The sequence below is a fragment of the Nasonia vitripennis genome (assembly GCF_009193385.2).
Source record: "Nasonia vitripennis strain AsymCx chromosome 2 unlocalized genomic scaffold, Nvit_psr_1.1 chr2_random0009, whole genome shotgun sequence".
Lineage (NCBI taxonomy): Eukaryota > Metazoa > Arthropoda > Insecta > Hymenoptera > Pteromalidae > Nasonia > Nasonia vitripennis.
The window spans coordinates 840,686-866,298 of record NW_022279616.1 but is presented as its reverse complement, the minus strand read 5'-3'; the positions used below and the strand labels follow the sequence as shown (position 1 = coordinate 866,298).

The following is a 25,613-nucleotide window of genomic DNA, read 5'->3' as shown; positions in this document are numbered from 1 at the left end:
TGTGGGGTTTCGGTGTCAGAGGGCCACTTGTGCAGAGCTTGCTCTGCCTACGCCACATAAAAAAAAACACACACACATTACGCGGAGAAGCCTGACACCCGTATGTGGCACGCCCCCGGGTTGGCGGATGAGGGAGAGCTTGCTAGGGTATATACCTCGCAGGGTAGAGCAGATATAAAATATGATCTTTGGACCAAATCAGATCGCCGCGTTTGCCGTGCAGTGCGACCTGTATACTGCCAAAAGGAGATCCTGGGTGGGGAAGCAATCTGGAGGTGGGCTATGGCAGTATCGCGTGCTATACCCTAGTATGATGTTCCCAGTCTGGCACCGCTTACAGTCATATGTTGGGGCCATGGCAGCTACCTTCATAGACGGGGGGATCGAGGGTGGTCGGATACATACCGAAATAAATAATATTATCGAGCATCGATAATTTAACCGAGCAAGGAGAGAAAAGCAGGAAAAGTAGCTCTCGAGATCTGGAAAAGATCTGAGATAGGCTACACTCTATGGATAATGTTGTGTCAAATGCATCCAACATTTATAAGCCTGTTAAAAGCGATCTATCGGCGATTATGATTCAGGTTAAGCGGCTTGAAAAAAGACTAGTGGCGCTAGAAAAAAGTAAGTAAGTAAAGCGAAAATGTTACCAAACCAGCAGAAAATCCAGAAGGAGGACAAGACATCACGGACGATAGAAGCATCAAACGTGGTGACGACAAGAACGCTAAATAAACGTAATACAATGTCACCAAGCCAGGTAGAAAAGCGACAAGAAAACTACGCTAAGAGAACAAGGAAATATAAGAAAGTACCCTGTGGTAGCAACATCACAAACCCAATCACAGGTGATTTTGGAAGAAAAGGTAGACCTACCCTGGCAGGAGGTTATCACCAGAAAGGAGAAGAAGACGAAAAAGGATATACATGAAGGTACTGGTGCCAAGAACAAGAATGGCACTAGAAAACCACGAATGAGACCCACCTGGTCTAATGCACTTGTTATAAAAGCAGCTGAGGGAAATTCGTACGCTGATATTTGGAGAAAAATAGAAGCTTGGTAACAGCGTATATCAGATACACAAAACGGTGGAAGGAGATCTTCTTTTGGAGCTACGACGCACCAAAGAAGTGAAAACGCAGGAACTTTAAGAAGCGGTTAAAGCAGTGCTGGTAGACGAAGCCACAATCCAGAGGCTTCAGCAAGAAGTAGTCTTTGAAATAAAAGACCTTGACATGCTTATCTCTAAACAGAATATTCTAGAAGCCCTAAGTAGAGAGTTTTCAAAAGAGAAGGAAGTAGTAGAGGAGACGTCCGTAAAGACCCTCCGGAAATCGTATGGAGATACGCAGACCGCCGTTGTACAGCTGCCTGCATAGATTGCCCAAAAGGCGATCGCATAGGGTAGCTCAAAGTAGGTTGGGTTAATTGAAGAATGAGGGAGATTAGTCAAGAGACGCGACCACTTAGATGCTATAAATACCTGGATTTTGGCTATATCGCAAAAAAGTCTACAGAGACGTATGGCAGAAGTAAATGCTGTTTTAAGTGCGGAACAGAAGGACATGCAGCGAAAAGTTGCACAAACGATCTGAGTTGCATTCTTACCCGGAAAAAGGATGGAGAATTAGAGAGTGACCATGCAGCTGGTAGCTGCTACGCTTCAACTAACAATCCAACCGAGCAGTTCGAACAACTGCTAGATCGGCTCATACAAGACGCAGTAGGAAGAAAACTGGTACTGAGGCGACTTCAATGCGTGGGCTGTGGAGTGGGGCAGCATAAAGACTAATAACAGAGGTCAAGTTCTCCTGAAAGCATTTGCTCTCCTGGATTTAATCCTAGTTAACCAAGAATGCACCCACACATTTAGAAGAGGAGGCGCAGGATCTATCGTCGACCTGACGTTTGGTAACAGCAGCCTTATTGGCTTGGTTGATTCATGGACAGTTAATGAGCACTACATGTATAACAATCACCAGGCCATAATAATGGAGGTAGGAATATTAAAACAGGGACCCAGCACGAGTACAACGACCAATAAAGTTAATTGGAAAACAAAGGATTGTGATAAGTAGATGTTCCTGTTAGCACTAGAAGAAATGCAACTGTCTGGAACGGCAAACATTAAGGCGGAACAGGTGACGGTAATCATAACCCAAGCATGCGACGCTGCTATGCCTTGAAGAGTGACATACAGTAAACGATCATCAGTATACTGGTGGGACAAGGAGATTGCGAGTACACGTAGCGAGTGCCACTGGACAAAAAGAACAATGAACGAGGAAGAAATACTATAAAACTGGTATAGGTAAGGAAATAGTAGATGCCCGCGGGAAAGAAATGAAGAACGCTAAAAGAAGTCTTAAGAAGAAATTTCGCGAAAACAAACGACGGTACCTTAAGAAATTACAGGACGAGGTTGAACAAGAACGTTGGGGTCGACCGTATAAAATAGTAATGAAGAAGATTAAAGGAAGCTACGTGCCTTCACCACAATGCCCGGAACTATTACACCAGGTAGTGACCACACTGTTCCCCAGGCAACTGGAAGAGCCAAGTGTCATCGAAAGAGGTGTGAATGCAGAGGCTATTCCACTGATCATGATTGAGGAATTGTTAGCCGCGTGCAGAAGGGTAGGAAACAACAAGGCCCCAGAGCCGGATTGCATTCCAAATATTGCATCGAAGCTTTCACGCTCATCCAGAGGTCTTTGTAGACTTGTACAATACATGTCTAGAAGAGGGAACATTTCGCACAAACTGGAAGAAACAGCGTCTAGTGCTTCTGCCAAAAGGAAAGAAACCACCCGAGGAGTGCTCGTCATACAGACCACTCTGCATGCTGGACACCCCAGGGAAGATTCTGGAACGCATTATCTGCGTCAGAATGGATCATTTTATAGAAGGAAAAGGTGGATTAGCGGAACGCTAATATGGCTTCAGAAAGAAGCGTTCAACCCTGGACGCAGTTAGTCTAGTGATTGACACTGAACAAACAGCGATAGAGGGGAAAAGATGGAAGGGAGAAAAAAAGAAGTATTGCACATTGGATGTCAAAAATGCATTCAATTCAACCAGATGGAGTGAAATACACGAGGCACTCCGAAAGCAGGATGTGCCCTTATATATAAGAAGGATGATGTCCGACTACTTGAAGGACAGAAACTTATTAAATGACACTAAGGATGGTACCAAGACTTATAAAGTTACAGGGGGCGTTCCCCAAGGGTCAGTACTTGGCCTACTGACTTGGAAAATCATGTACGACGGGGTACTAAAGCTCTAATTACCTGAAGGAGTAATAGTCGTGGGATACGCTGACGACATAGCAGTAGTGGTAGTAGCAAAACATAAAGAAGAGGTGACAGACATAACTGAAGAATTAACCTGTATAATACACGAATAGCTAACAGAGACGAGGCTGGAACTAGCAAGTCACAGAACGGAAGTTATTCTCATTTCCAGTAAGAAGAAGATGGAGGAAACCACACTGTTGTTGGATAGACATGAGATCGTTTCTTAACCAATCATCAAATACCTGAGCATCACCATCGATGCAAGACTAAATTTTAAACAGCATCTGGAAATAATCAGTGATAAAGCAACAAAAGTTAGCGCTGCTCTATCACGATTGATGCCAAGTGTTGGAAGGCTAAATCAGAAGCGAAGGTTACTCTTAGCCAGTGCAACTACATCTATTATGCTATACGGAGCCCTAATATAGGCGGGTGAAATCGGATGCACGAAAGTTGACTACCGTGTATAGGCGAAGTGTACTAAGAGTGACGTCCGCTTACCGTAAAGTAAACACTAATGTGGGGATTAGGAGCGCCATTATACGGTGATCCAGAGAAGTCTTTACTTAATTACAGAGGCAGCAACGAAGGAAATAAAGCTCTGGTACGTAAAATGGCATTACTCAACCATTTCAAAAGAGAATTGCATCCAAAAGATCGATTTGTCATAAACAGACAGACTACCCTCTTATCACTATATCACGACTGTAGAGAATCATTAGTACAAATGCAAATACAAGAAGGAAAGCAACAAGTCAAACGAGAACTATATAGCTTATTAGTCGGGCCACGGCGAAGAGTTATCTACGAGCAAGCTACAGAAAGGTGCCTCAAAGAATTCAGACAACTAGTGCAAACAACAAAGAACCCTTACCAAAGAGAACTAAATGCGAATTTTAAAATCACTATGGCAGAATTACAAATTTGGCAAGCTAAGAAGATAAATGACCCCTATCAAATTCCACCAAATACTAACGAAGCCATGATATGTTTATTGCAAAAAGAATGTATAATAGAACAAAATGCGTTTAAATGAAAAGATAAAGGATGAAAAATCCCTTTTGAGTTAAGTTGTTATACAGTTACTTATAATTATTATCTAAGTTATGAAATAAAAGAAATCATTATAATTATATAACTATGTTACAAAATAAAATACAATACTTATAATTATTACTTGCGTCTTACGAAATAAAAGAAAATAATTATCATTATATAATGAAAGAAAATTTTTAATAATTAATCTATACCTTACAAAATTAAATACATATATATCAATCTGCCTTCTTTTATATATACAAGATTGTATATTTATCCAAATTCAAATAGGTAAAAATATAAAGCAATTCAAAATTAAGCGAAAAGGACAATGAGTCAATTTGAAATTTTTTTTTAACAACCAAATATCTTATGGAAGTAGGAGAATGTGATGTAGAGAGACAAAAATTAAATATTACTAAATAATATATACAACTATTGCAAATAAATTAATTCGCTAAAGTTCATGTAATACAATGTTCGGTAAAAGCAACACGTCATATAACGCATTGCGGGATGCATTCACATTCATCAGAATTATTAGATGGCGAAATTAGTTATTACAAAGAACTTCAGAGAGATGTATGTATGAGGATGATCAATGGCGGATTCATTAACATCGCCGGTACTTCTATAAATAACATACCGAGAAACGCTACGTTTTCAACGCCGATAGTCTTCACGGGCACTGTAGATACATATCCTACGTATAAAGGCACGTTCAATTCCGATCCTTACGGGCATTGGACCGACGTTTTAGTGCAGGGATTTGTTGAAATTTCGTTGTCTCATTACTATACTACGATAAATCTAAACTCTAACAAAACACAACTCAGATCGGGAACGAGTTGCCAATTAACCAATACTAAGTATAGAGACGTTTTAGAAGGTTACGATTTCTGGGAACCGCTAACAGAAGACACATGCGGAAGCAAAAAGTATAATGTATTATATGAGGAATATTCTAATAGAACTAAAGAATACAAATCCGAACAAGTTACATATATGTTAGAGACACAAGATATAACATTCGCATTAACTAGTATCGGGGAAATAAAGGTCTGTGGTCACAATCTAATTCGAACAGAACATCCTAAACTTTTTATATTAGAAAATTTTGACGATAAAACATTTTTAGCCAAATTAAATTCGCCAGCAGAAAATTTAGATATGTTCACATACGTCAATTCTAAATTCGTATATATTAAAAAACATTTTAAGATTCAAATCAGTTAGATGTATTATGATTTATTAAAACATAAATGCGAATTTGAGAGACGAATGTTAACAAATGCATTGTCCATAAATGAACCAGGATATGTAGCAGTAATAGCGGGAGAGGTTATTCATTTAGTAAAATGCTTGCAAGTAGAAGTAAAACGTCACGATACCAAAGAGTGCTATTATCAGTTACCTGTAACAAGAGGAGAGAACACTTCTTCCTTTCTCCTAGAACGTTTAACATGGGCTCTCATTGGCTTCAATTTTTACCTGCACCCTCGAGTATAGTAGCTCCAGTATCATTACGCCCGCAAACCAAGAGTACATGGGAATACATTGCGCCCAAAGCAATAGCTGTAACCGGAATATATACTAAATCGGATTTAAACGACCTACAGGCCCATGTTATGTTCCCTCTTGAAAGATCATCCGTGCTGAATAATGTCGCTTTGGGAATGACAGGAAATAATATACACTCGCTAACAATACTTGAAATCACATTCGGGGAAAATTTCTCAGATTCGGCACCGCAAGTGCAGGGATATTAGAAATCATCTTGATAATCAGACTAATCAAATTACTAATCGATACAATCTTGCACGGTTATGCACTTTATAGTATATACGGTTGGTCTATCCATCTTCTAGGATCGTTATGGAACTCGGTGACACAACTATTACTACACTTGGTTAACAAAAAACCGGAGAAGCCAAAACCTTTTAAACGCCAATCGAACGAAGAAAACCCCCCTAATAATCCCAATGCGACAATTTACGATGACGTTGAAGGAAGATTCATTAATCTAGAGTCAGGGGCAACAGCACGTATAACGCTTCAGAAACTAGCAAAGCCAAGATGTTGTACGAAGAAGTCCTAGAATAAAGAATCGACATAATATGTAGTAAACAACGCAAGGAAGAAAGCGTTCAAGCCTTTTATTAAAGAGTCAGAAACCTTCGCGGAGAGAGAGAGAGAGAGAGAGAGAGAGAGAGAGAGAGACAGCATTAATTAAATAATTAGAGTCAAAAAAATTTTCTTTTTCGGTACTTAGAGCGGATCGAAAGCAGACAGTTGACCTTTAAACGACCTTATTCTTATTGAAGACGATTTAGAAGTACTAAACAATATAGACGACGATCTAATAGACTTTGACGCATTTACACCAATAAACACTAACGAAATCTCGTACATCGATCATGACATAACTCACGAATCCCCTCCCAACAGTACTGATCTAACAACATCATCATAAGTCAATTGAAATTCCCATCCGACAAATACAAAGAGAAGAAACTAGAGTCTTCAATCATTACATGGAGAGGACCACTGAAAAGGATCCTTATTGCTTGAAGAAATTATTCGAGGAAGACAAAGAATATGAATAAAATTAAGTTTGAGCAATTGTAAATTTATTTTAGTTACAGAAAATGGCAATTTTTAAAGAAGCACAAAAGGCTTCGATGAAAGCTCAGATGAATGTTGAACAACCATTCAGACCCAAACATCTAGACTACATGACCTATGAAGACAGGCAGTTCACACCTACAAGATATGGCCAAAAGAATCAAGCCACAGACCCGAAATTTTAGCAGAAATAAGTTTCTGTTACAACTGCAAGGAAGATGAAATATATTGTTTCTGCTGTAACTGCGAACTATCCATCCAAACCAGGGGAAGATTTGTGGGGCCGGCACGCGATCCTCGCACTTGACTGCACTTATCTCACAAACTAAAAAGAAGAAAAATTTATAAATGAAGCAAGTACTAAGGTATCTTTAAGTAGAAATCAAATTTCGCCCAACAATAATTATAAAATGCAACAATCAGAAGTAAAAATTATACTTTCATCCCCTACAGATTATAAGTTATGTTTTTCAAAGCAAATCAGAATCCTTTTATTACCATGTTCACATTTAGAAACTTGTGCTTAATGCTCCTTTTTATTAACCAAATGTTTCATTTGCAAAGAAACAATAGAATTAATGGCTCGCGTTAGCCTCCCTAAAAATACAGACGAGGAGTAGAGAAATGAATCGGAATAAGCAAAATTGATATTTGACAGACGCGAATTTCTAAATTACATATTATACTTCCTTAGAATAAGCAAACAAAAAGAATGCAAGCACTAATGGCATAATTGGGTTAAGAAATTAAGGAATTATAATGTAATAATTATTTGAATCTCAACATCGCGACCATTTGAGTATTTTTAGACACATACAACGATCAGTAGAATTAGATTATTATTATATTTATTTAAGGGTCATTATTATTTTACTGTAAATATATGCTAATAATTAATAGGGGACACGTCGAAAGGCGAGAAGAGGACTAGCCGCGTTGCTAAAAGAGGAGAAATTCTTATCGACTAATAATAAAATTCTTATTGGTCCACACTACTCCAAAATTCAAACGCCGAGAGAAGAAAATCGACGTCTAAGCCTCTAATTGGCTAAGTACTCACCCCTCCGAGAAATTGGAAAAAGACGGTTACAAGAATCGAAGAATATATAAACTTAGAGCGCAAGCCGAGAGAACCGTCAATTTTTATAAAATTCTTGGACCGTGTGGAAGCTCTTCCCGTTTCTTAATCGGTTCTAAATTTTGTCTCACTAAACGAAACTTTACCTCGCAAATAAAGTTCTATTTCGATAGTGCGCCAGTTCGGTTCAATTAATGTCAATCTGACTACCTTGTTTAATTAAAAAATTAATACACGCAAAACACGATAAATTTTATAAAATTTTGAATTTCCGTCTGTGTAGAACAGTGTATTTTTGGTTGTGTCGAGACGAGCAATTTAAATAAATCAAAAACAAACTGACTAGTTATCCAAGTGTGTATATTATTTCTGCGGTCTCCCGATCCTATTGCGCTTCCAACTGAGAGGACGAGCAGGAAGCGGAGCTGTTCAATCCAGATAAAATCAAAGGAAGGTGTCTTTCAATACGGCAATAGGCCACCACTGTATCTCTCTCTTTCTCTGATATTCACTTCTAATTTCGAGTTATTAACATTTAGTTAGTTCCCCTTTTTTAAAAGTTAAGAACGTGACGGGAAAGGGTTACGTCCTAACATTTTTATTAGTCCGCGAATCGGGTTTGTTGTTTCAAGAGAGTGCTCGGACAGTTGTCTTAGGCTGTTCTTCAGGATCGCGGGGACAACTAAGCACCGTCGGCGCTTAGATTCCCTACTTATAATCTCCGTCGCCCTCCGTGTTCTCATATTTTAAATAACCGCGGTATATTACTGTCCGAAAGACCGCCGAGTCTAGGACATAACACTATAAAACAATTCAAAATTAAATCTCGAGTTTTCATGTATAAATTATTGTGTGGGATACTAAATCCAGGCTCCAATCATTTGAAAGAGAGAATGAGAGAGAGAGAAGGATGGAGAGAGAAAGAGGAAAAGAGACAAGGAGAACCATACTCAACATTGAATGTTAAGTATTTTCAATCTATAAAATTTTGACATAGTAGATAGACAGAATATCCAATAAAATGTCAGAATGTGAAATAGAAAAAAAACCTTGGAGATGGCAATTGCTTATTTCGTTGCTTTTCGTATTTTTTGTTTAATACGGCAGAAAATCATATGAAAATTAGAGCCAAAATTGTAAATCATGTTTATGAGAATTGGGAATATTTTGAGCCATTTATCGTAGGCGACGAATCTTTAAAAATGATTGATAGAAGTACTTATAAAATGCATATGTTAATGAATGGTACGTATGGCAGTGAAGTGGAAAGTCAAACGAAATATCCAATAAAATGTCATAATGTGAATCCAATAAAATGTCTAGATGTGAAATAGAAAAAAAAATCCTTGGAGATAGCAATTGTTCATTTCGTTACTTTTCGTATTTTTTGTTTAATACAGAAGAAAATCATATGAAAATTAGAGCCAAAATTGTAAATCATGTATATGAGGATTAGGAATATTTTGAGCCATTTATCGTAGGCGATATATGTCAATGAATGATACGTACGGCAGTGAAGTGGAAATTATAGCATTTGTTTGTCTATATTTTGTTCGTACTTCAGTTTCTAGTACAAATTTTATAAATCCTATGTATTACAGTCGCGATTCTGTTACTTTTAATGAAAATGAATTGAATTTATTTTTATTTGGTCCCATAGACACAGGACATTATGACTTACACAATTATAAGAATTTAAATTATTGGGCTAATTATAAAAAAAAATGTCTATAAAAGTAACTATCATACAAACCGTGATGCTTTAAAATTAAAAAGAGTTGAAATTGATAATTTACACATTGATTATCGAAAAAAGAAAAGGGAAGGTGACTTACTGAAAGTATGAGTGAAACCCGTTTAATAAACAAAACCGAAAAAAGACAGTAGAAAATATGAGTTATTATTCTTTAGATAAAAAAAGACAAAAAGATGCAGTCAACAACATGAGCAAAGTCTGATTACAAAAGAAAAGGTCTAAGGATATTGTTGAAAATATGACTGATAATAGATTAGCGAAAAAAGGTGCAAGGATGTAGTTCAGAACATGATGGACAATAGATTAGAGAAAAATAGATGCAAAGATATAGTTGAAAATATGACAAATGTTGGATTAGAGAAGAAAAGATGCAAAGATATAGTTAAAAATATGACTGAGGTTAGATTAGAGAAAGAGAGAGGCAAAGATATTGTTGAAAATATGACTGAGATTAGATTAGAGAAAAAAGGTCTAAGGATACAACAGAAAATATGAATTGCAATCGGGTTAACAAACTTCGTCAAATTCAAAGGGCAAATAAACTATTTTCATCAAAACTTTCTTACCTAGACCGGTGAAATGGATTACGTATGTCCTTATTGTAATGCTTCTTACTGGTCCGTAGAGTTTTTTAAAAAATGTTGTTGTTATAATGGTAAAGTAAAATTACCACCGCTCAAAATCTAACAATAAAATAATATTAATTAAACATTTTTTTTATTTACATTTATAATATAATATAAATTTTGGGATTATAACAATCATAACATTTATATTCTGTACTAAAATGTAATACATAATACTATGTTTACTTTTATATTAAATGATAAGGATATTTTAAATCTCTAGCGAAAAAGAAAAAAGTTATGAACTGCAGATGATAGTGGAAAAATGTTGGAATTGAGACACAGACAGCAGTAATCTTCTGTTGTCTTAAGTTTTATTTAGTTTGTTAGAGTTTTCTTCAGTTAGATTTATTTTTTTTTTCAGGTATTAAATTTTATGAGTTTGAAAATAAATAAAAAAAATGAATACAACAGACAATAACTATTAATAAGCGAAGACAACAGTTTTTTATAGTTAAAAACATTTTTATTTATTTTATAATTGTTGTTCTACATTCCCTACTGAAAAAAGTCACCTGATTATCACCTGATAATCATCGGATTTTCACCTGATAATCACCTGATTTTCACTTGATAATCATGCCAAAACGTCAGGTGATAATCAGCTGATAATCATTTAGATATATGAGGTATAATAATGTATGATCTGGTCAAAAATGTTTTTTTTTAATTCTGAGCATTTTATAATTGGTTTCGATAGTGTTAAAACAATATCTAAAATAAGATTTAAAAACCTATTATGTTTTATTTTGTAGTGGATCCAATGGTATAATAAAAGTAAAAATTAATACAAAAATTATTAGAATTTATTTGAACATAGAGCATTAATAATGTAACAAATTTGGTATATGCAAAATATACATAATTCTCGAAATTTCCAAAAATATACAAATACTCTTTATTTCTCTAGTAGGTACGATAGAATTTTCTTCCTCAATTTCTTCAATGTAGTGTAACTTATGATAATATTTTGTATGAAACTTTCGTGTTTTTACAATATTGCAGATAGTAAGCTCTATTTTATTTTCCTTATCTGCAATAAATTGTTCTAAGCGAGCAAATCTGTCATCTTTCAATAGTACGAATGAATTGTTTGACCTTTTTTTTCCCTCTTATTTGATTCATACAAACAACCATCTTTTATTATTTTATGATGTGCTGCTGCATCGATTGATAAATTAAAATTAAGTAATAATGGATTATCTACACTGTCGCCTTTACCGACGTAAGTAACATCAGAGATTTTATAACAGTTCTGAACATGTGATTGAAGAATATCAGCACAAAATAACTTTACGAGTTCATTTATACGTGGATAGGCGAATTCTTGCAAAACTGTTAGTGCATGATTCATTTTTATATACCTAATTATTTGTTGCGTAACACACTTTGAACATTTAATTGCTTTAAGTAAAACGTGATTCCCTGATTCAAAAGAGACGGTAAAATGGCACCATAAAGGTCCCCAATTTAATATACTTTGAGATAAATGAAGGAGTTGATGCATTTTATATGTCATCGCTTTTTGTCCATAATATTGTACAGTTTTTGCCACAAATTCATGTAGCATCTCATCAGCTCGGTTTAATTCTTCAATACTAATTTTTTCCTGAAGTAATATATACATGCTTTCGACAAACAAAAGCCAATGATAATAGTGATTTCTTGTTAAATGTTCTCGTAAAACTACAGCGCTATAGTATAATATATAATTCTCCCACTCATGAGCTTTCCATTTATCTCTCAAATTAATTTGTCGACTCAATTTCGAAATCTGATGTGCTGCAGTAATCTGTTTGATTTTATAATCGATTTCTGTTATGTCATCATTGTTCATTGATGCAATATGATATTCCGTAATCTGTTTTGCAACACCTTCCAAGCAGCAATGCATGTAGTCAGGGACAAATCCGGAAATAATATTAAAATATGGCAAATTTATTAGAGCAGACGGATTCTTGATTCCATTTACTGGATTGTCGGGAGTAGCAAGCATCATATCATTAATGGTAGTTTGATGGTCTCTTGGAACAATACTCTTTTCTAATAAGATAGATGATAACACCAACTGCAACCACATTTTCCATTGAATTGCTTAATCTCTTGAGTAGGTGCACGAGCTACTTAATCTACGCAGCAATTAATAATATGCAGGTTTAAAACACGCTCTTCTCCTTTTATGACACATGTAATACCATTTTTTGTGATTTTATTTAACATTTCAACCAACGTGCCCAAAAAACACTCATATCTGGTTTATTTTTATTGAACCACAAACCATAATTGACTAATTTTGACATTCTCTGTTGTCTCGGCAACTCATTGATCATAAGGAACAATGGCCATATTGAAAATTGCGAACACTTAAATTTGTTGGCACCATCTGTATTAAAAACGGAACTAATATAATTTGTTTTCTGTTGTTCTGGTAAAGAACGAACAAATTTTCTGTACTCTTTACCATCATAAATGTCATTTAAAAAATTAGTTTCAGGCACTCTTTCTTTAATCACAAAATCGTAATGATCCTGATAAATACTGATCAAATCTCTTATCTAAGATGAAGGATCCATTAAAACAAAAAAACTTGTATTACTGGGATTTTCGAGATTTAACTCTGATGTGCACGTATGGCAGCTTTTTACATCACGGATTTCATTAAATTGTCCTATGTATGCAGTACAATTTGGACATACTGCGTGAAATTCGACTTTATCCATAGAATCAAATAATTGATCAAGAAAATACCGTGAATTTGGCATAACCTCCGTTTGAAAAATTGTATTTATCATTCTACATAAATTTGACATTGCACTAACAGATGTATTGTTTGATAAGCAATGTTTCAAAACCATTAATAATAATTCACCTTGCCTTACACAGGCAGAAATTGATAAAGGTTTAAAAAAGTTAATATCCTTTATCATATCATTTAAGCTTTTGGGATTCTTAGTTGCTGGAGAAGAATCTGTAATCTTATCTTCGAGTAGTATCCGATGAAGATATTCTTGCAAATCATTCTCATATTCAGTGAAAGTAGTAATCTGAAAAGTATATTTTTTATAAATAAAAAATTATTTGTTTTCAAAATTTTAGAAAAATTTTAAAAATGTGTTAGCCACATGATTAATAATTATAATGATGATAATAATAATAATAATAATAATAATAACAATAATAATAACAATGAACAAGACACGTACACTGCAACAAATATTTTGTTACAGTCGACCTAATATAAGTTATATAAATTTTAAGGGGGCTCTAATTAAATATCTTTCCAAAGCATTCACGTTCATACACTTTTCTTTACATTTTGTAAAGCCTTAATTAAGGTAGGAACGTCATTAACTATTAATACCGTTTGAAAACTATGATTAGATAGATGCGTGTATTAAAAGTAATTGATTAAAAGCAAAAAAAGTCATACTTAACCTCAAAAAATAAATGAAATCACCTTTTTTAGAAAAGTTTTATTAATGATAATTATGACAAATATAATCATTTAATAGCAATACTTAATCAATATTTGGCGTATGTTCATTTATGCAACTTTTTTTGTAAAATAAAATATCATGAATAAACGAGAATTAAAAAAAAGTGCTCATTTTGATTAGAGACAACGGTAATACCTTAATATTACAGCTACACAAAAAATCTACACAAGTAAATACGTATACAGCAGCCTATGCAAATTTTTGAGTCTTTTGGATACCTCAGTGACGATAATAATAAGAATATTCGTTCTAATTCTATATGGAGTCTCAAAGAGAATCACATTTTTCATTTGCGAATACCTTTATATTTAACACACACTTTTTATAAAGAATTTTTTTCTAAAGTAATATTTGACAAACGTATTGTTTTTAACAACGAACAGTAGATACCTCTATGCATCATAAATATTTTTATATGAAATACATTCACTGAAAAAGGTTTTATCGATATTCCCTAGGCAAGTGAGCGTATGCAAAAAATATATTATAAAAACTATTTGCCCTCATGATAGAACCTCCTCAACTTAAAAACAGAGTTAAATGTCGTTTGTATTAAATTTTTGTCAACATGTTCATATTATTTACTTTAACTCATTATTTGTTATAAATTAAATTTTTAGAAGTTACCTTGTAAACACAATTTGATTATTAAAAAGTAAAATGATGTATATACAATTATTACCTGATCGCAGTCTTCTACTTCTGTATTTGATTGATTTTGATCGATTATATCATTTATTGATTCAGATCCAATAGATGAAAATTGCCGTGTTTTCTATGAGAAAAAAAAACATACTGTTTATTGATAACTTTCCATAATTTGATTGATAACAAAAATATTTTTCAATAATAATATATTAACCTCTACGTGATTGCGAGACGGCAATATTATATTTCTGTGTCTGTAAGCACTCCTTTTTGAAATGGCTTCATCGCCAAATTCTTGGTAGCGTTTATATCTATGTATATCCATGTTTTTACAACATTTAAAAATATAAAACTAAACAAAAAAACAACTTTGTTCGGTGGATAAACAAACAAGGCTTTTGAGTTTATATTCACTCTCGTTACACGCAAAAAAGACCAGGGAACAGGAACAACTTAAACATAGGTTTGTGTATCTATATATATGAGGAACAGCGAACTGTTTCTTGTATCTGTTCCTGTTCCTCATATATATAGATATAAACCCATGTTGAAGCTGTTTCTGTTCCCAGGGGCCGTATTCTTTAGGCTATATGTGGACCAACACTATGTATTACACATACAACAAGTTGGGTTATAACCAAAGCAATGAAAACATTATAACAATGTAAAGATATACCAAAAAAATAAAAAGTATAGAAAGTTAAAATTTCCTATCGATGCGATTTTCTTTAGTACGACGTGTATATTCGCGTCGTACTAAAATAATAACTAATTATATTCAGGTTTTTTTAGTTTTGAGTTTCATATGTAAAAATGTAAAAATTAAAAATAATTATTGTAGTTACAATAAGTATAAATACAAATATAAGTCGTGAAAAAGTGTTCAGTAATGAGCAGTGTTTTATATATATAAACATTGTGACGGCCAAGTGCACGTCAAATGTCTAACGGCTAATTATGTACTAAATGTAATTAGATTATTGTTTCAGCAAGCTGCCAACGAGTGCCGAAACGAGCGAGAACGAGAAACGAGGCAAGATAGAGACAGAGAGAGAGTGAGAGCATAGGTAGCGCGGTTGCCGCCTGGCCGCACAGCGTTGGCGATATGACAACGATGTGCCGACGACCGGGAGAACCGCGACTAGAGTTAGTCTCGCTGCGCTATCCACACGAGTAGCTCGCGCTACTGTATACTCGGATTTGTTGTGAGTCCTGCGAGCATCTTGAGAGCGAACGATATTCGTCCGTGCGTTACCGACGAGCTACTGCGACGCCCGTCCGAACTGCACATCTCCATGTCCGAGACTGGACCACGTCCGTTGCGTAAAGTACTACTGCCACTACCGAGTTGTAAGTACCTGCACTCTCACTCTCTCACGTCGACAGGGTAATATCTCTCGTCTCTCTTTATCGTTCGTCGAAGTGTGCGGCGTTTGCACCTCCGTGTATAGTTACAATTGCATATACAATTCCTTATCTAAATTTCTCGTGTGTTATTTCCTACGATCCGACCTACGCCGCCTCCGCGGGCTCGTGTAAAAACACGTGCATGATCTGAGTCGGCCGAGCCGTGCCTTCTGCACGCCCGACGTTAATTTACAATAAACAGGGCCCTTCTGGCCCTGGTTATAACACGGCAGGACAGTATTAACCGAGTGTTATAAATGGCGCCCCAAAACGCGTGTCAAGGTCAAGCGATTTAACTAGCGAGTATACGAAAATTGTACAGCGGCTACTCGTGCTACAGTGTCGACACATTGTAGACGTAAGTGAGACTCGGAAAAAAAAACTGACCGCAACGGTAGGAAGTATTAGACAGCGTCGAATAATACGCGCAGTTTAACTTTGTAGCGGCAGGCATCAGCCTTCAAAATTCGAAACGGTCAACGACCGAGCGGCCAGCGACAGCGAGTATATACATTGTTTACATCGCGCGCCGCGAACCGAGAGCTCGAATGCTTACAGTGTCGCCCGTTAGGCAGGGAATTTTTGGCTGAGTGCGAGTGAGACGGATGAACTATAGTCAGTATAGGAATTCAAACTATTGTATGGATTTTTGAGAATTCTTTTTGCACTCTGATGCAATTTTTATACTTGACTACTGTTTAAGCCATAATCTCGCAGTTCAACAAATTGTTGTGTTATTAGGAATGTTAAGGCATAAATCGCGATAATAATTTAGAGGAATTTCGCGAGATTTTGAGCCTGGTTTTGTGAAAAAAATAGCTGCGTAGTTGAGTACAGAAACGTACGAATAAAAATACATATACAATCAACACACAGCCGCTCCGGCGTATAATTGCTTTTTCGAATCGCGTAGAACATTTTTTTTGCATGATAGAGGGAGTTAGTAACATTTAAATTCACAAATAATTTATTAAAGTGGAATTGTTTTTTTTTTACAAATTAGTAAGTTTTTTTCTCTTTCTCAGATTTTAAAAACTTGTAGCACAAAACGTGCGTGATTACCTGCTCTGTCAGGCAATTTATCGCGGTTCAAAAACAAATCATTGTTACCGTTATAAAAATTTAATGGAGTGATTAAAATTAAATCAGACGTATTAATCGAAAAAGCAAACGTGTGCTCCGGTGTCGACAACTAGGTATTAAATTCACTTCGAGAGTAACTTGGATTGTTGAATCCTGAGTTTTTTGGTTGTGCTGAATTTGACTCGGCTCTGCTTCTATTAAATGTCAGAATACTCAACGAGCACAATGTCTTTAACTGGCTCGTACATAGACTTAAGCAGATCGCATGTAGCGATACAAGACCACGTAAGATCGATGGACGCGAGGTCAAGGTTAGGTCAAGCGTTAGATTTCTTAGGTTTGCAGGATATGGGGGCTGATGAAGACAGAATGCGTCGATTGTTTAGGTGCCTAGCAGGTGACTACGCGCCAGAAGACTTAACAAACTATATCCCTCAAGAAGTCAGCGGCATATTTGAAGAAGAAGAGCGGAACGCGAATCAAATAAGCCTAAGAATTTTGCACCAAAGAAATGCAATCAGCAATCCTGATGCTGAAAGCCAGGAGCAACAGGCGTATCAGCCTACGGATTGCAGCAATCCAAGCGGCGTCGAAAATGAATTCAGCTGGTTGGAACCAGTAACAATAGGGTTCGGTCAACCGTTACATAGAGAACAGGTTCGACAACCGTTAGCAACAATTTTCGGTGGTAATCCGTGCGATAATACTAGCACGGTAGGGAATGACGTTGTTGAGGAAAGCCTCGAAAGTCCAGTTCAAATAAGAATAGACGTGAATCCACCAGAATTAGCGGATGAACAAGAGAGAACATCGAACGTCGATTCCCTGATGTATTTAGCCAGCGACGGCTGCACATACAACTTACCGAGGAGAGTCGTCGACGACCTATTAAAGAAAAACGACGAAATCGCACAGTATAAGAAAATACAAGATGAGGCGTGCGAATATATAAAGAAATTACGTTTAGCTAACAGCGCTCAGAGAGAGCCCCCAGCGTGTAGTACCCGTTTAAGAACATCAGAATTTACACGGTCGAAAGAAGATGCACCACCATCAGTAGGGACCAAGAGTAAACACGTAGATTTTAATGAGACGTACACGACCAGGTATTTCGAACCAACGAACAAGAATCTCTCAACTTCAGAATTAGAAGATAGCAACATATACCAGCAACCTCAGCGAAGGCTAAGTCAACAGTCGACACCACACAACCATACGCCTGGCCAACTACGGCCGATTCAGCCTCCGTATACGTCACAACAGTCGAGTTACGAGAGGAATATCTTTTCACAGAACAGAATGGCACAACAGGCACAAGTACTGACATGTCACCAAAGCCAGTGTTGCCAGACGTGCGATCAGCATAGAATAAACCAACCACAAAATAGTGGTGATTCCCAGCAAAGGAGTGGGAATGCTTGGAGAGAAGGGGACCAGCCAATACGTCCGAATCGCCTGGTTTCAGAACGAGGTCCAAGCAACCTACAGACTAATACCTCTGGATATTATGACTCTAACCTCCAAAATACGTTGAGAGAAAATTCCGTCGATATTAACGACAAAATACGGAAATGGAATGTAAAATTCGGAGGCACGTCAACAGAAGATGTAGAAGAGTTTATCAGATTAGTGGAAGGTTGCAGGAAACTAGCTCGTCCAAGGATTTCAGAAGAAGAATTGTTAGACGCGTTATCACACACCACCTCTTTACTATCAGGAAGAGCATTGAAATGGGCTAGGGTTGAACGTCCGAAATGGCACACGTGGAAAGATTTCTGCGACGAAGCCAGAGCAACGTACGGCATGACAGACGAAGAGCGCTCACAACTAATTGTGGAGGCGAGTTCACGTACGCAAGGACCACACGAAGACGTAAACGATTACTACGTTAGCATGGTCATGATATTCAACCGTATGCCGAATGCCCTACCAGTTCGACAACAGCTGGATATTTTATATCAAAATATGAATCCAGAGTTAAAATTGATTTTCGGTCGAATGGAATTCGAAACTCTAAACGAATTCAAGAGTAAAGCTGTGAGTGCCGAGAAACGGACGAGAGCAAAATCACGTTACAAGCCACCCCCTACTCCGGAGAAATCTATGCTACCAGGAGCGACTTATAATCCACAGGAGAAGGCAAAGAATAAAAATCAGCCGGCGATTGCAGCTATCTGTCCAACGGATGCAAAGGAGCCACCCCTCTGGTTCAAGACTTGGGTCAACAACAATTACCCTTCAATAGCAAAGAAGGATAACTACGGCCGTCAGAACCAAAAAGGGTCCAATAGATCTACCCAGGGTAAGAAGAAAACCTTTGGGGAAAATCAGCAGACGAAGTCCACAGTGCCGACAGATGTGAAAAATAAGTCCGACTCCAAGGAGGCCAATAAACCGTCTGGAAATTCGAGTGACTCAGCAAACAAGGAAAAAAGAGAACTAGCTTGCTGGACTTGTAAGTCACCGGGCTTTACGAAGAAGACGTGTCCCAATTGTGCGGGAAAAGCCAAAGGGGAACAGTAAGCGAGATCCGTACTGACCCCGAGGTTAATTCAGGGATCTCGGTATCACAGTCGACTGAACAACTAAATCCGACTGCAATAGCATACTGTGCAGCGACCAGTAGTAACGCTGTTTTATCCGACCAGCGCTGATAGCTGCAGGTGCAGGTAGGTGAATTCAGGGTCAGGGCCCATTACGACCCAGGAGCCCCTCAAACTTGCATCGGGGCTACGCCCGTACAACTAGCCAGTGCATGTAACGCAGAAATAAAACCATGTGACGGAATAGTCGCCTGCATGGCGGACGGTAAAACCTCAATGGTGACTGAAACAGTCGACTTGCCCTTCACGATCGGTGGACTAACCAGGACGCTTACTACGCTAGTAGTACCTGACTCACGTGAAGGATGCAATTTAGGCGCGGACTTCGTTCTACAATTCGACGCTAGGCTTAACCCTCGTGAACGAACGTTAACGGTTGAAAATTCAACCGAAGTCATAAACGCCTGTGAAGCGGTAACAGATGGAACCACTCGTCCGGTCTTAGCTTCGATTGGCCTGCAGGATTAGCATGAAGGCCAGAAATGGATGTTAGAAGAATTACTCGATCGGTTAATTCCTAAAGATGATGGGCCGCTCGGCTTTACGAACTTGGTGGAGTTTGATCTAGAGGTAGAGACATGTCGTCCGATCAAGCAAAAATTCTATCCGGTTTCGAAGAAAATCGAAGAAATGCTCTTTTCTCAAGTAAGAGAGTTACTAGCAGCAGCTATCATCGAGCCTTCGTTCAGCGACTGGGCTAGTCCCGTCGTGATGGTGAAAAAGGGGAACAGTGGAAAGCGTCGATTGTGCATCGACTTTCGCAAATTAAATAAAGTTTCCAAAGTAAGCGCTTACCCCCTACCTTTCATGGATACTATCTTGAGTAAGCTTCAATGTGCTCGTTACATATCGACGATAGATCTGAGCAACGCTTACCATCAGATAAAAATAAAAAAGGAAAGTCGACCGTATACAGCATTCAAGGTCCCGGGAATGGGGTTGTTCCAATTGAAACGTCTCCCGTTCGGCTTAGCTGGTGCTCCTGCCTGCTTCCAGCGTATGATCGATTCCTTAATTACGCCCGATCTCGAACCACACTGTTACAGCTATTTGGACGATATTATCGTCTGTACCGAAACGTTCGAAGACCATTTAAAAGTCTTAGAGATCGTGCTGACGAAGCTAGCCAAAGCACGATTGACTATAAATCGAGAGAAAAGTCATTTTTGTCAATCGGAAGTGCGGTATCTTGGCGTGCTCGTCAACAGGGACGGTTTTCGTCCAGATCCGGATAAAATCGCTCCGATTATAGAGTACCCGACTCCGAAGACATTAAAACAACTGCGCAGGTTTTTGGGAATGTCGTCGTGGTACAGGAAGTTCCTCAAAGATTTTGCAACGATAGTTGAACCTTTAAATCGACTGCTTAAGAAAGGAACAAGCTACGTTTGGGGGGAGGACCAAGAACGCGCGTTCGAGCAAACTAAAATGCTGATAGCATCCGCTCCGGTTCTCCACCGACCAGACTTTAATAAAACCTTCTGTCTACAATGCGACGCTTCTGGCACAGGCCTTGGTGCTGTTTTAACGCAGGTGATAGAAGGGGAAGAACGTGTGTTCGCGAGTCGCACTATGACTCCGGCGGAACGGAATTACTTAGCGAGCGAGCGTGAATGTTTAGCGGTTCTCTGGGCGATACAAAAATTCCGTCCGTACGTTGAAGGTTACAATTTTCTGGTGATCACCGATCATAGCAGTCTCAAGTGGCTAAGTAATTTACGAAATCTAACTGGACGTTTAGCCAGATAGGCACTTGAATTGCAGGAATATGATTACACGATCGAACATCGCAAAGGCTCAATGAATGTGGTTCCCGATGCGCTGTCGAAACTTTACGAAGGAGACGACGCAGAAGAGACACGTCCGATTATTGCGAGTATTACACCAGAGGACGAAACAACTGACAAATTGTACACCGAATTAAAGAAGGAAGTAACTGATAACCCGCTAGAATTTCCTGGCTGGAAGTTATTAGGTGGAAAATTATATACCTACCGGCCTGACGTATTCGTCGATAATGTTTTCGAAGATGAGAATGCTTGGAAATTGGTACTTCCGAAAGAGAAAAGAACTCAAGTTTTGAACGAGTGTCATGACGAAGCGACGTCAGGTCATTTCGGCCGCAAGAAAACGCAAGAAAGAGTCGCCCTGTCATACTATTGGCCATCGATGAAAAAAGATGTGACAAATTACGTCCGAAGCTGCTTGATCTATCAACAATGCAAAGTTGAACAAAGAAAACCAGCTGGTCAGACGGGCAGCCGCAACTTCTCGCGTCCATGGGAAACAGTTGCTGGTGACGTAATGGGTCCGCTACCAAAGTCTACTACAAAAGTCTACACGGATATGAATATTTACTGGTGTTTCAAGACATGTTTACCAGGTGGGTAGAATGCATACCTATACGAAAGGCCAACGCTCAAACCATCATTAAAAACTTGAATGAACGGGTTTTTCTACGGTTCGGAACGCCAAAAGTCTTCTTTTCCGACAACGGAACAGAGTTCCGAAATAAGGCTATGGATAAATTCCTAGAGGAACGGGGAGTACACCATACGTACGCACCACCTTATCACCCTCAGCCTAACACCGTAGAACGTGCGAACCGCACGATTAAAACGCTGATCCGCGAATATATCGAGGGTCATCATATAAACTGGGACGAACATATAGCAGAGTTCGCATTCAGTATGAACACGGCTACACAAGACTCACTCCAGACTTCTCCGGCGATGTTAAATTTTGGTAGACAGCCGAGCCACCCCAAATCTCTGCTTCGACAAGAGGAGATTGAAGCTATAGCCAACGAAGATCAGATCGCTATATCTGAATGGAAGGCTAGGATGGAGAAGCTGAGAGAATTCCAAGAAGCGGCTAACGATAACGCTCAAGAAGCGCAAGCGCGCCAGGCCAAATATTTCAACAGCCGACACCGAAACGTGGAGTACTCAGTAGGCGATGAAGTCTGGAAAAAGAATAGAGTACTGTCATCAGCAGCGGAGGGAGTGTCAGCTAAATTAGCTCCACCGTTTATCGGCCCCTTCAAAATCAGCCGTATACTGAGCCCAGGTATTTACGAACTAGTTGACCGAAATGGAACGGTTGATGGTCCGACTGCTGTCGAATATTCGAAAAAGTATCACAATAGAGAAGAAAACGACGGTGAGCCTATCGCAGCAGCAGACGGCTGTGAAGTTACTGATCAAGTAGACGATATCAAGACTACGTCCGTTAACAATGAAGAAACTGAAGAAGTGAAAGAATCTAACGCAAGTAGCGAGCGACCGAAAAAGCGAGGTAGGCCGAGGAAAACGCGGTTACTTGTAAAACGCAAAACACTACCGGCGAAGATTGTAAACCCGACAAACACCGTAAGCGTCGAGGTAGACAAAGCGAAACGCGGAAGACCGAAAGGTTCGAAAAATAAACCGCGTGACGTTCCGAATAGTTTGTCTCCTAGGAAAACGCGAGCGCAAAAGGCGGCGGGTACGGTTGACAATTAAAATCATGCGATTAGAGAGCTTCATTCTTCTGTATACCGTCCCATTCTCCACTCATAATTCCCTTCTTCCCACATAGACGGCTGAACGCAAGATGGACGACATCAGGGAGCTAGCAGAGGAGATTGTCCAACAAATCGTCGAAGAATCGATGAGTCACATGGTCGACGACACACCAGCAGTACAGGCCAACGTCCCATCCGGATTAGAGGTGGGAAGCGAACTGCTCAACCGGTCGATCTTTGCTATCCCGGAATCACCGAGCGAGATCGAACTGAGGAAGCAAGCTCTGCTGAAAGAACTGCAGGTGATAGAGGACGCACAGTTCGCTCAGGCTTTAGTCAGAAGACAGCAAGCGAGAAACCGAGCGACGCAGCTCAGAACCGAGCTGATCGCTGCGCTGGAAGAAGCCATCGCTATTGGGTCGGAAATTAAGGAAAAGTATGGCCACCGGCCGGATCTACCTAAGGGAGACACAACTCTAGTAGAAACCGTGGCATTCCTAAAGGCCAAATGCAAAGCGAAGTCGCAACCATTGCCAGCGCCACCGGTTGTCCCGAAGACGGCTCCAATAGCCGTAAGACCAGATTCGACCAGCCTTCAGCTCGACACGACGTCGAAAACCACGGCCGCTCTAGCAGCAACAGCCGTAAAGAAACGGCTGACTCTAACCAACGAATAGTTGAACAAAGAGTTCGACCGTAACCGTGAACTGAAGCGTCGAGCGAAAAATAGGCTGCCGACTTACACCGAACCTGGACCGCAATGCCCCATTTGCGGATACCGAGGTATTGCTCGATTGGACGAGTGCCCCAATTTCAACGTCCATGGAATGGACTTAACGTACGGCGACAAATACAAGAAGAAGTAGAAGAAGAAGCTCAGGCTAACGGCCGGACCACTTCATTTCCTCCTGTACCTTACCTCAATCCCGTGCAATGAAGCATTTTGTTTTTTCTTATTTCTCTTCTTTCTCTCTTAATGTTTTTTTTAGAGGCAAAATACTGCCGTACTGGCCAACGGACGTATGTAAAAAGAGAGGCGAGAGACTAAAAATGAACTATTTTTTTTATTTACTTCTTTCATTATATGTATTATCTAGTTAATGATGAGAATAAAAAGTCAAGTTTTCCTTGTAAAAATTGATATTTATTACAAGTTCTTATTACCCAGTTAGACATGACTGAGTGCGAGCTGGTACACCTGGCAGGGTACACAGCGTCTGGGGGAGGGTGTTGTGACGGCCAAGTACACGTCAAATGTCTAACGGCTAATTATGTACTAAATGTAATAAGATTATTGTTTCAGCAAGCTGCCAACGAGCGCCGAAACGAGCGAGAACGAGAAACGAGACAAGATAGAGACAGAGAGAGTGAGAGCATAGGTAGCGCGGTTGCCGCCTGGCCGCACAGTGTTGGCGAGATATGACAACGATGTGCCGACGGCCGGGAGAACCGCGACTAGAGTTAGTCTCGCTGCGCTATCCACACGAGTAGCTCGCGCTACTGTATACTCGGATTTGTTGTGAGTCCTGCGAGCATCTTGAGAGCGAACGATATTCGTCCGTGCGTTACCGACGAGCTGCTGCGACGCCCGTCCGAACTGCACATCTCCACGTCCGAGACTGGACCACGTCCGTTGCGTAAAGTACTACTGCCACTACCGACTTGTAAGTACCTGCACTCTCACTCTCTCGCGTCGACAGGGTAATATCTCTCGTCTCTCTTTATCGTTCGTCGAAGTGTGCGTCGTTTGCACCTCCGTGTATAGTTACAATTGAATATACATCTAAATTTCTCGTGTGTTATTTCCTACGACCTACGCCGCCTTCGCGGGCTCGTGTAAAAACACGTGCATGATCTGAGTCGGCCGAGCCGTGCCTTCTGCACGCCCGACGTTAATTTACAATAAACAGGGCCCTTCTGGCCCTGGTTATAACACGGCAGGACATTATTAACCGAGTGTTATAACATATAGAAAACTTTATCAACATGGAATATTTTGCAAGTTTGCTATTTTTTGATGATTTGCTTCGCTATATTGCAAACCAGTTTCAGTGATATACTATAATAAGAGAGATGATCAATCTATTAAACCTAACGACTTGGACGATTTTGACTCAAAGCATAAATACCATGTTTTATGGGATGATGGCATCAAATATGAATGTCAAATTGTATGCTTAGGAGGTATGTAATATATAATTACTAAATGACTCATAATAAATTAATGACAATGTTAAGAAGGTTCTATCCGTAGGGCAAATTATTAAGAAAGTTTTAATATATATATTTGTTTTTCGAGTCACAAAGAATATTATAGTATTTTTTAATACATCTGTTGCGGACCATATTTCAGAGAAAAAAGTCGTAGCACATATTTTTAATACGTATCACCATGTAAATTAGATGTTTTAAATACGCACTCAAGATGCGTACAAAAAATATGT

The 25,613-nt window shown here is 38.7% G+C and overlaps 2 protein-coding genes across 13 annotated transcripts in view; one reads left to right on the top strand and one right to left on the bottom strand.

Annotated features, from left to right (window-relative positions):
• The window catches only part of LOC100114234 (cGMP-dependent protein kinase), a 474,555-nt gene that overhangs the window by 30,989 nt on the left and 417,953 nt on the right, over positions 1-25,613 (top strand).
• LOC116416516 lies at positions 12,095-14,997 on the bottom strand. Its single transcript, XM_031925299.2, has 3 exons — positions 14,786-14,997; positions 14,606-14,698; positions 12,095-13,470 (listed from the first exon to the last, which is right to left on the bottom strand). Exons 1-3 carry the CDS (start codon positions 14,894-14,896, stop codon positions 12,982-12,984), a joined length of 693 nt encoding a protein of 230 aa, XP_031781159.1. The 5' UTR covers positions 14,897-14,997; the 3' UTR covers positions 12,095-12,981.

Bases quoted from the DNA above. Each gene is read 5' to 3' on its own strand.
- LOC116416516 (XM_031925299.2), bottom strand. From the start codon at position 14,896: ATGGATATACATAGATATAAACGCTACCAAGAATTTGGCGATGAAGCC. The intron at 14,699-14,785 runs GTTAATATATTA...TTTTTCTCATAG, and splicing joins CGTCTCGCAATCACGTAGAG to AAAACACGGCAATTTTCATC. The intron at 13,471-14,605 runs GTAATAATTGTA...TATACTTTTCAG, and splicing joins AAGTAGAAGACTGCGATCAG to ATTACTACTTTCACTGAATA.